Source organism: Ursus americanus, chromosome 3 (assembly GCF_024610735.1).
Source record: "Ursus americanus isolate L20-20 chromosome 3, mUrsAme1.1.p, whole genome shotgun sequence".
Classification (NCBI taxonomy): Eukaryota; Metazoa; Chordata; class Mammalia; order Carnivora; family Ursidae; genus Ursus; species Ursus americanus.
Window position 1 is genome coordinate 73,211,350 of NC_142129.1, and position 12,153 is coordinate 73,223,502.

The 12,153-nt window shown below is 39.1% G+C and overlaps 2 protein-coding genes across 4 annotated transcripts in view; one reads left to right on the forward strand and one right to left on the reverse strand.

Annotated features, from left to right (window-relative positions):
* The window catches only part of DBF4 (DBF4-CDC7 kinase regulatory subunit), a 28,980-nt gene extending 28,385 nt beyond the window's left edge, over positions 1–595 (reverse strand). For both annotated transcript variants that reach the window (XM_045793330.2, XM_045793329.2), the window contains exon 1: positions 288–595. In XM_045793330.2, coding sequence (XP_045649286.1) covers positions 288–333 — 46 coding nt within the window. In that variant the 5' untranslated portion in view covers positions 334–595. The remainder of the gene's footprint in view (positions 1–287) is intronic.
* A 152-nt stretch (positions 596–747) lies between these two features.
* Positions 748–12,153, forward strand: part of SLC25A40 (solute carrier family 25 member 40) — a 53,775-nt gene continuing 42,369 nt past the window's right edge. For both annotated transcript variants that reach the window (XM_045793336.2, XM_045793337.2), the window contains exon 1: positions 748–956. The gene's annotated coding sequence lies outside the window, so the exon portion shown is untranslated. The remainder of the gene's footprint in view (positions 957–12,153) is intronic.

The window sequence follows — 12,153 nt, forward strand, 5'->3', positions numbered from 1 at the left end:
TCCCAGGCCCGGCCAGGTCCGGGTCCGCACATTGTTTTCTAGTTTTACACCCCCGGGGAATTTGGGCCCGCGGCTGGAGCGTGAATAGAGCGAGGGGCCCGGTTGGGATCCTTTCCCTTTCTGAGGCAAAGCCCTGGACGGAGCCTTCCTTCAGGCCACAGAGAAGGACGTACAAGCCAGAAAAGAAAAGGAGCAGGGACCTGGGGGAAGAACTCTAAAGAATCAATGGTGGAACCACGAGGGGAGGAAAGGATTAAAGGGACTGCAGCGGAGGAGGGGCTTCATACCTTGGAAATGTCCTTTGCTGTGGATCCTCATGGCTCCGGAGTTCATGGCAGCCGCCCGGCACCTACATACTGGGTTCGGGACAGTGTCGCGCCGGGCGGCCACGAAAACACAGCTACTCGAGGCCGATTTATCAGCCGGTCCCTCTTCCCCTTCCGCAAACTACCACACCCACGCAATAGAGATGCAGCGTCTACCGTCCGGGTTTCCGGGACCGAATCCGACTCCAAGGCGCGGAGGAGGAAGAAGTAAAGCACAAACGAGTGGGCTGCGGCGGTTGAAGATTTGAAAACGCGTCACGCGGCCGCGGCGCCCATACGCGCGCCCCGCCCTCTCTCACGCCGCGCGCCGCGCCGCGCCCCGCCTCGCGCTCGCCCCCACGTGCCCGCCTCCTCGCGCCGCGCGCCCCGCCCCCACGGGCCGCGTCTCCGCCCCCACGGGCCGCGTCTCCGCCCCCGCCCCTCCCCCATGGCTATGCCTTTTAGGCTTCAGGTCCCAGGTCTTCCCCCGTGACTTCGGGTCCCTTCGCTCTTCTGGAGTCTTTGTGACTGGTGTTGACCTAACACAGTGAATGCAGTTAGCTCCGGAGGCTAGTCCAGCCCGCCAACAGTGTCATCCCCGCCTCCTAGGGTCGCCAGGACCGCGTGCCCTCCAGCTGCCTCCTTCACCAGGTACGCTTCTTGCCCACGGGTCGGCTGTCCCGGAGGCCGAAGGCGCGGCGGCTGCGGGCTAACTAGGACTCAGCCTCCGGCCGGGCCGAGCTGCTTGGCAGCGTGAGCCACTGCCCAGCACGCCCCGAGGCGCGGAGCGAGGTATTCCTGCGGTCACCGCCGACCTTGCCGGCCTGAGACAGGCCGCAGAGGGACTTCCAGGGCGGGAACGGCCTGGGCAGGGGTCGTAGGAGCGAGGGTCTGGCCTGGCGGCCCTTCCCAGTCTAGAGCCAGTTCAGGTCGCCTTGGACCTTTTGGTACCTGACTGCGTGCTGCTCCTTTGACCTCTGTTGTGCACAGACCTTTTTTCGATTTTTGTGAAGTTTGTTTCAACAATAATAGAAAGGAAGTGTAATGTGAAATCTTAAATCCTAGGGTTTGGGGTCTGGACCTACCGCTTACCACGTAACTCTGATTAAATTACCTAATCCCTTGGAGTCCCAGTTTTTTCACTTGTAAATGGGGGTAATGGATTATAGTAAGGGTTAAATTAAAATATCTTGTAAGTAAGTTAATTTTGTTTTGTAAGTGGAAAAAAAATGCTTCACAGAATTGTTTTGGGTTTGTTTCTGTTTATAGACTTGTGAAAAAGGAAGAGGATTAAATCTTGTGCTGTTTTGCATTCATCAACTTTTGGCCATAATAGTCACTCATTGTTTAATGATTGATATATTTATTTTATTTTTATTTTTTTAGGGAGGGAGGGAGACAATGTTAAGCAGGCTCCAGGCCCAGCACGGAGCCCCACCCCTGGCTGAGCTCATGACCTGAGCCTAAATCAAGAGTCAGCAGCTTTACTGAGACGAGCCACCCAGGTGCTCCTAACGGTTGATTTTTGAACTAGTAGAGGTCAGAGAAGTTAGTGCCAATATCACTGTTTCACAAATAAGTACTTTAAAGCATAAACAAGAATGGATTCTAATAACCCTTAACCAAAATGGAAAATCCTGAGGTCGGTGGTTCAGGTTTGCTAAAGGAAATGACAGTTTAGTTGTAGATGGCTTTAAGTTGAAGGGCCGAGGGAGAGAAGCATGGAACCATCATTATACGGCAGTTGATAATATTTGTCTGTAACTCCGGAGAGATATGGGGGTGGAGTGAAGAGAGGAAAAAGATGGATTTGGGAGACATACATATCCTCAGCCATGGGCAGGAGGAGGTGTAGTTTGAACAAAACATACTCAACATTAGATGTTCTATTTGGGGAAGAAGACCTATTTTCAGAATGTAAGACTGATGAATCACAGGCTTGTACCCCCGAAACAAATAATACATTATATGTTAATTAAAAAAATAAAAATAAAAAAATGTAAACTACGGAAAGAGTGCAAGATTTTTTGTTTATAAAAAGCTTTAAGATTGAGAAACACGAATATAGAATGTAGTTAAAGTCATGGAAGGAAATGAAATTGCCCAGGAGAACATGTGAAATAAGAGAAGCAGTGATGAGTAGACGGTGATGAAATAGTGAGAAAGATGGAGAAAAGGCCAGAGAGTTAAGAAGAGAACTGGGAACAAAACTTACCATCCGAAGTCACAGAATTACAAACATTGGGATCATGCAGGCTTCATTATCTGGCTTTGGGTAGTTTTGAGTCTCAATTTTAATCTATGGAAAGGGAGTAATTAATACTTACCAGATGTGAGAATGAAAGGAAACGTTTTTGAAAGCTTGATTAGTTAGTACACAGAGTGAGAGCTCAGTGAGTGCTGTCCTGGTGACCTCTGCACCAGCTCCTCCATCTTCAAGAGTTCAAAAAGGCCGAGACTAGAAAAATAGGCCTTTGATTCCGGTATTTAAGATGTCATTGTTTTCCTGGGCGCCTGGGTGGCTCAGTAGGTTAAGCATCTGCCTTGGTCGGGTCATGATCTCAGGGTCCTGGGATCGAGTCCCACGTTGGTCTCCCTGCCCAGCGGGGACTCTGCTTCCCCTCTTCCTCTGCCCCCCCCTTCGTGCGTGCTTTCTCTCTCTTTCCCTCTCCCTCTCTCAAATAAAATCTTAAAAAAAAAAAAAAGATGTCATCGGTTTCCTTAGTGAGAATTTCAGTAGATGACTGTATAAGGTATAAGTACTAGATAAGAACAAGGGACTTGAAGTGCAGACAGATTGAGTGTACTTTTGAAAAAATTTGTCAGTGTAGGGAATTATAGTGATAGTAAGGGAAAATAGGGTCTTTGGAAGGTTTAGGGGATATGGGATAGATTTAAACAAATTTCTATTGAACGTAAAAAATGAAAGCTCATTTTATGTTCCAGTGAAAGCTGAGTTACCTCTTATATTTACTACAATGAGGAAACAGTAACATAGTTGTACCCTATGCTTTTAGACACATCCTTGACTGCATTATAGGTGATAATGCCAAGCTATGAATAAGCTGAAAGTCTTTTACTGGTCAGTGTTAATAATTTTCTAATCTTTAACTCAAGGTTAATTTTAGAAAATATTATTGGAATTCAGATCTTTTAGTAGTTACAGGAAAGACTTGGTCATGCATGTATGGCCTGTATGCATGGAAACCCCCTTACCTATCATATCAGTAATCAGAACTATTGGTAAAATTATAAAGTTTATGTTAAAGTATATCTTAAAGTATGGTTCAGGGGAAGGGTGTAATTTCAAGAACTGAATGGGGGTGGGGGCAAGGTTATATGTGGTGAGAAGTTTGTTTAAAGAGTTGTATTAAGCAAAGTTAGAGAACACTGAGCAGAATGATGGTCTAAGTAAATGAAAATTTGGCTGTAAATCAGGAGAAATGAATTTCATTCAGCACTGGCTCTATTCCTAAGAAATTTTATTACCTTGGGCAATTTCACCTCTTATAGTACATTGTAAATGAAGACAGTATCTGCTTAGTCTACCCCATAACTTTGTGATTATCAAATGAGACCTTATCTGCTTTTTCAGACTACCTCACACATATATCCAAAGTTAAATTTTGTTCTAGAGCCTAGACAAATGAATGGATTTGTTCATTCTTCCGTGATACTCATCACTTTCCTATTGCCTTTCTTTTGCTTAAGCCTCTCCACCTGTTCCTCTCCCTGTTCCTAGCAAGCCTAGCTTTGAATGAGTCTTATCTCCTGCTCATTTGGGGCTTTCCCTAATAGTCCTGTTTGATTCATATGCTAACTACTGATATGTTATCTTCTGAAATATGTTCTCCTGCTATTTTTTAAATTTAATTTTCATTTCTTACAGTCTCAATACCCTGGTGAGTTGGAGGACCTAAGGGTTTTCAAAGGTTAAATTGTTAGTTTTGTAGGCTAAGCATATGAAAATACAGCTGGGGCACTGAAGGCCCTGTCTCAGGTGATGGTGGGCTCGGAAACCGGGAAAATTCAGTGTATCAAGACCTTGAACACAACCTCAGTGAAGGGTAAAAAATGGAGAATAAGCAAGACAGGAGGATTCAGAATTTGAAAGTGGTTTCTTCTATGACAGTATGATTCACAGGCTACTGTGGCGTTTGTGAGAACTGTTAAAGATAGTGAGCTGGTTCGGAGGTGATATGTCATTCTGAATTAGATGGTAAATTCCTTAAGGGTGCTAAAGAATACATACATACTATTTGGCCATGACTATAAAATAATCTACCTACTTACCCACTTCCTTCTTTCCTTCTGCATTGATTGAGCACCTACCATGTGCTATGCTCAGTGAGATTGGTTTACCTATGACCCCATAGAAATCTCATTATGTAAATTTTAAAAATTTCTAAAACAATAGTCCCTTCTTATCCTAGATTTCAGTTACCCTCCATCACCCATGGTCCAGAAGCAGATGATTTTCCTTCTGACCTATTGTCAGGTCAATAGTAGCCTAATGGTACTTCATTCACTTCACTTTACCGGATCACACAGGCATTTTATCATCTCACATTATCACAAGGAGGGTGATGTTCAGTACAGTAAGATATTTTGAGACAGCAAGAGACCACATTAACATAATTTTTATTATTGTATATTATTATAATTGTTCTGTTTTTAGTTACAGTTAATTTCTTAATGTGAGTATTTTATAAATTAAACTGTCATAGGTGTGTATGTATAGGAAAAAACATACATTGAGTTTGTTACTATCTGGGGTTTTAGGCATGCACTGGGGGCAGTGGAATGTATCCCTTGGCAGATACAGTCCATAAAATGGACCCATTTTAAGTGTACAGATTGAGTTCTAATAAATATGTATATCCATGTAATTACTACCACAATCAAAATATGTAACATTTCTGCTTCTCAGGAGGTTATTTCATTCTTCATTCCAATCTCCCATCCCATCAGAGGTAACCACTTTTCTGATTGCTATGGTTTGATTTATATCTGACTGATACAGTTTTTCCTGTATTTTAACTTACTATAAGTGAAATCATGAAATTTATATGGTGTAGCTCTTCATTATTTTGCATAACATAAGGAAACCTTTTATGTCTTCCATGTTGCTATAGATATCAGTAGTTCATTCTTTTTTATCTCTGGGTAGTATCCCATGGTGTGCATATACTGTACATGTTGATTTATATTTGGGCAGTTTCCCAGTTTTAGCTGTTATGAATAATGCTGCTGTGAACATTAGTATACAGTTCCTTTTGTGGACCTATGTTTTTATTTTTCTTGGAATTGCTGGATCATACATTTACTGAATGCTTGACACCATGGAAGTTACTTAAATTTTTAACCCTGACCCCAGCAATATGTATAAGTCCCATTTGCATTGTGGTCACTCACTGAGAGTGAACTGGTATCTTACCTAGGTGAAATTCACATAATATAAAATTCACCATTTTAAGTATTTTGAAGTATATAATTTAGTGACTTTGGTACATTCACAATGTTGTGCAGTCATAACCACTATCTTATTCCAGGACATTTTTAACATCTTAAAAAGAAATCTAGTACCCATTAAACAGTCATTCCCCCAACCCCTTTCTCCTCAACCCCTAGCAACCACGAATCTGCTTTCTGTCTACCTATTTGCCATTTATGGACATTTCATATAAATAGCATCATAAAATAGGTGCTTTTTGTGTCTGGCTTCTTTCATTTAGTGTACTGTTTTCTCAAGATTCATCCATGTTGTAGCATGTATCACTACTTCATTCTTTTTTTTCTTTTTTTTGGTTGAATAAAATTTCCTTGTAGGGATACATCATATTTTGCTTATCCATGCCTCAGTTAAACATTTGGTTGGATTGCTTCCGCTTCTGGCTGTTATGAATAGTAATGCTCTGAACATTTGTGTACAGGTTTTTGTTAGACTGTATGTTTTTAGTTCTCTTAGGTATATATCTAATACTGGAATTGCTGGGTCATATGAAAATTTTATGTTTAGCATTTTGAGGAACTGACCAGCTTTTCCACAGTGGCTGCACGATTTTATCTTCCCATTGGTGTATGTAAAAGTTTCCCATTTCTCCCCATACTCATCAACACTTGTTATTTTTTTTTCTTTTTTTAAAATTATGATCTTCTTACTGCTGCGAAGTGGTATCTCATGGTGTTTAAACAATTTGCTATGCTTACCACAAGTATAGCTACCATAAGATACTGTAGAACCCTATTACAATACCATTAGCTGTATTCCCGATTCTCTATACCTTTTATCCCAGTAACTTTTTCAATCCATAACTGAAAGACTATCTCTCACTCCTCTTCACCGATTTTGCCTATTCCCCCACCTCCTCCCCTCTGGCAGCCATCAGTTCAATGTATTTATGGGTCTTCTTACGCTTTTTGTTTGTTTTGTTTTTTTGTTCCACATACAAGTGAAATCATATGGTATTTGACTCTGTATCTGATGTGTTCACTTGGCATAATACCCTCTAGGTCCATCCGTGTTGCTGCAAATGCCAAGATCTCATCCTTTTTTATGGCTCAATAATACTACATTATATTATATTTAAATATGTACCACATCTTCCTTATTCATTCATCTATTAATGGATACTTGGGTTGCTTCCATATCTTGGCTATTATAAGTAAGTCTGCAATGAACATAGGAGTGCATATATCTTTTTGAACTGGTGTTTTTTGTTGTTCTTGTGTGTGGGGGGGGTAAATACATCACAGTAGAAACACTGGATCATATGGTACTTCTATTTTTTAAGTTTTTGAGGAACCTCCATACTGTTTTCCACATTGGCTACACCAATTTACATTCCCACCAACAGTGTACAAGGGTTCCCTTTCCTCCACATCCCCTCCGGTGCTTGTTATTTCTTGTTTTTTCATTCTAGCCATTCTAACAGGTGTAAGGTGATACCTCATTGTGGTTTGATTTACACTTCCCTGATGATGACTGATGTTGAGCATCTTTTTGTAAGTCTGTAGCCATCTGTGTGTCTTATTTAGAAAAATGTCTATCTGGGTCCTCTGCCCGTTTTTTAAATCATATTATATGTGATTTTGGTGTTGAATTGTGTGAGTTCTTTATATATTTTGCTTCCACTATTATTGGATAATCATTTGCATGTATCTTCTCCCACTCAGTACATTGCCTTTTTCTTTTGTAGGCATTTCCTTTGTCAGGTAAAAGCTTCTTATTTTGGTGTAGCCCCAATAGTTTATTTTTGCTTTTGTTTCGCTTTCTTGAGGAAACCTCTACAAAAATGTTGCTATGGTTGATGTCAAAGCAATTATTGCCTATGTTTCCTTCTAGGAGTTTTATGGTTTAGGGGCTTACATTTAGGTTCTTAATCTATGTTGAGTTTATTTTTGTGTTTAGTGTAAGAAAGTTCTCCATTTTTGTTCTTTTGCACGTAGCTGTCCAGTTTTCTTAGCACCATTAATTGAAGAGACTGTCTTTACCCCACTGTTTATCCTTGCTGCTTTTGTCGTACATTAATTGATCACATAAGTCTGGGTTTATTCCTGTGCTGTCTGTTCTGTTCCAGTGATATATGTATCTGTTTTTGTGCCAGTACCATACTGTTTTGATTACTACAGCTTTATAGTATATCTTGAAATCTGGGATTGTGATACCTCCAGCTTTGTCCTTCTTTCACAGAATTGCTTTGGGTATTTGAGATCTTTGGTGGTTCCATACAGATTTTGGTAATATGTATCTAGTTCTATAAAACAGTGCTGTTGTCATTTTAATAGGGATTGCATTCAATCTAGAGATTGCTTTGGGTACTATGGACATTTTAACAGTATCCTTCCAGTCCTTGAGCATGGGATATCTTTCTTTTTTTTTTTTTTTTTTTTAAAGATTTTATTTATTTATTTGACAGAGATAGAGACAGCCAGCGAGAGAGGGAACACAAGCAGGGGGAGTGGGAGAGGAAGAAGCAGGCCCATAGCAGAAGAGCCTGATGTGGGGCTCGATCCCATAACGCCGGGATCACGCCCTGAGCCGAAGGCAGACGCTTAACCGCTGTGCCACCCAGGCGCCCCTGGGATATCTTTCTATTTGTTTTTGTTGCCTTCAATTTCTTTCATCAGTGTTGTATAGTTTTCAGAGTACAAGTCTTTAGCTCCTCAGTTAAGTTTATTCCTAGATATTTTATCCTTTCTGGCATAATTGTAAATGGATTTGTTTCCTTAATTTCTGTTTCTTCTACTTTGTTACTGGTGTATAGAAATGCTACTGATTTCTGCATGTAAGCTTATATCCTGCAACTTTACTGAATTCATTTATGCTAATAGTTTTTTGGTGGACTCTTTATAGTTTTCTGTGTATAGTATGTCATCTGCAAATAGTGACTGTTTAACTTCTTCTTTACCAATTTGGATCCCTTTTATTTCTTGTTTGGTTCCTGTGGCTAGGACTCCAGTACTATGTTAAATAAAAGTAACAAGAGTGAACCTCCTTTTCTTGTTCTGAACATAGAGGAAAGGATCTCCATTTTTCACCTTTGACGATTTTCAGTCTTTCTATATGGCCTTTATTATGTTGAGGTATGTTAGCTGTAAGCCCACATTTTTGGGGCGCCTGGGTGGCTTAGTTGGTTAAGTGTTCAAGTCTTGATTTCAGCTCAAGTCACGATCGCAGGGTTATGAGATCGAGCCCTGCATCAGGCTCTGTGCTAGGCGTGAAGCCTCTTTAAGATTGTCTCCCTCTTCCCCTCTCCACCCTTGAAAAACAACAACAGCACTTTTTTGAGAGTTTTTATTATGAATGAATGTTAGATTTTGTCAAATGCTTTTTCTGCATTTGTTGAAATGATCATGTGATTTTTATCATTTGTTTTGTTGATGTGGTATATCACAGTGATTGATTTGTGAATATTGAGCCATTCTTGCATCCCTGGAATAAATCCCACTTGATCATGTGAATGATCCTTTTAAGGTGTTGTTGAGTGTGGTTTGCTAATATTATGTTGAGGATCTTTGCATCTGTGTTCATCAGAGATGTAGGCCTGTAGTTTTCATTTTTTTGTTGTATCTATGTCTGGTTTTGGTATCAGGGTAATGCAGGTCTCATAGAATGTATTTGGAAGCTTTCTTTCCTCTCCTGTTTTTTGGAATAGTTTGAGGGCAATAGGTATTAGCTCTTCTTTAAATGTTTGGTAAAAGTCACCTGTGAGTACATCTGGTTCTGGACTTTGTTGGAAGTTGTTTGATTACTGTTTGCATTTTATTACTAGTAATTGGTCTGTTCACATTTTCTATTTCTTCTTCATTCAGTTTTGGAAAATTGTATATTTCTAGTTTATCCATTTTTTGTAGGTTATCTAAATTCCAAGCATATAATTTTTCATAGTATTCTCTTTGAATTTTTTTGTATTTCTATGATGTCAGTTGTTAATGTTCTTTTGTTTCTCATTTTCTGTCTTCTTTTTTTAGTAGTTTGGCTAAAGGCTTAACAATTTTGTTTATATTTTCAAAGAACCAGCTCTTGGTCTCATCAATTTTTTTTTCTTGTCTTTATTTGTTCTCTGATCTTACATATTTCCTTTTTGCACTCATCTTTGGCTTTGTTCTTATTCTTCTAGTTTCTCTAGGTGTAAGGTTAGATTGTTTTTTGATACTTTTCTTCTTGAGGTAGACCTCTGTCATTTAAATTTATTTCTTAGTACTGCCTTTCCTGTGTCCCAAAGATTTCGGACCATTATATTTTTATTTGTCTGGATGTATTTTTTTAATTTCCTCTGTTTTCTTGGTGTCCTTTGGCCATTTAGTAGCATGTTGTATAGCCTTGACGTGTTTGTGTTTTCTTGTTTTTTTAATTGTGATTGATTTCTAGTTTCATACTGTCGTAGTTGGAAAAGATGCGTGGTATTTCAGTCTTCTTAATTTATTAAGGCTTGGTTTATGGCCTTAATGTGATCTATCCTGGAGAATGTTCCATGTGCACTTAAAAAGAACGTGTATTCCGTTTTTGGATGGAATGTTCTGTATATATTTTTAGGCCCATCTGGTCTAATGTTTTGTCAAAAACACTGTTTTCTTATTAATTTTCTGTTTGGACGATCTATCCATTGATGTAAGGGGTGTTAAAGTCCCTCTTAATGTTTGCTTTATGCATTTAGGTGCTCCAGTGTTAGGTTTGTGAATATTTATAATTGTTAAACCTTCTGGTTTGAATTTGCCCCTTTATCATTATGTAAATCCGTTGTGTCTTATTACAGTCTTTTTTTTTTTTAATCTATTTTTTTTCTCAGTTTTTACACCCCAGCTTTTTTTTTTCTTCTTCTTCTCTTTGTATGGTATCTTTTTCCATCCTTCTGCTTTCATTCTTTTTGTGTCCTTAGGTCTGAAATTAGTCTCCTGTAGTCAACATATAGATGGGCCTGGGTTTTTTATTCTGCCACCTTATGTCTTGGATTGGAGCATTTAGACCATTTGCTTTTAAAGTATTGATAAGTGTGTACTTATTGCTATTTTGCTAATTGTCTTCTGGTTATTTTTGTAATTCTCTGTTACTTTTTTTTTTCCTCTTGCTCTCTTTCCCTGTGATTGATGACTTTCTGTAGTGTTTTGCTTGGCTTTCTCTTTATTTTTTGTGTATCTATTATAGGGTTTTGGTTTGTGGGTACCATGAGATTCATGTATAAGATCTTAGATATATAGCAATCTATAGTAAATTGATAGTCATTTCAGTTCAGACACATTCTAAAAGAACTTTCTTGCTCCCTTTTCCATGTTTTATGTATATGTTGTCATATTTTACATCTTATTATTCATAATTCTTTTTTGCTTCTCAGTATCACCTTTTCCACTTAAAGAAGTTCCTTTAACATTTCTTGTAAGGCTGGTTTAGTAGTGATGATGAACTCCTTAACTTCCATTCATCTGGGAAACTCTCTCTCCCTCAATTCTGAATGATATAATTTTGCTGAGTTGAATATTGTTGGTGGCAGGTTTTTTCCTTTCAGCTCTGAATATATCATGCCACTGTCTTCTGGACTGCAAAATTTCTGTTGAAAAATCAGCAGGTAGCCTTATGAAGTTTCCCTATCTGTAACTTTTTTCGTTTCTCTCTTGCTGGTTTTAAAAATTTCTGTCTTTAACCTGTGTCATTTTAATACTCATATGTCTTATTGTGGACCTCCTTAGGTTCATCTTGTTTGGAACTCTCTATGCTTCCTGATCCTGGATGTCTGTTTCCTTTCCCCAGTTAGGGAATTTTTCAGCTATTGTTTCTTCAAATAAGGTTTCTGCCCCTTTCTCTCTCTCTCTTCTTTCTGGGAGCCCTATAATGTGAATGTTTGTTCACTCGATGTTGTCTAAGAGATCCCTTAACTTATTCCTCATTTGTTTTCTTAATTCCTTTTTTTTTTCCTGATGCTGAATTTGGGTGCTTTCCATTACCCTGTGTTGCACGTTACATAACTGTTCTTCTGCATCCACATATCTACTGTTGTTTCCCTGTAGTATATTTCTCATTTCAGTTACTGTATTTTTTAACTTTGATTGGGTTTTCTTTTTTTTTCATGTTTCTCTTTGTTGAAGTTCTCACTCAGTTCTTTTCAGTCTGGTTAGCATCTTTGTGATCATTGCTTTCCACTCTTTATCTGGCATATTGCTAATTTCTGTTCCTTTTTGTTTTTTTTTTTTTTTCCTTATTCCTTCATTTGAAGCATCTTCTGTCTCCTCGTTTGCTTGACTTTGCTGTGTTTGTTTCTATGAATTAGTGAAATGAGTACTTTTACACTTGAAGGAATGGTCTTGTGTATGGTCAAACCCTGTGTGGACTCTGTGTGCTTGGTGACTTTGA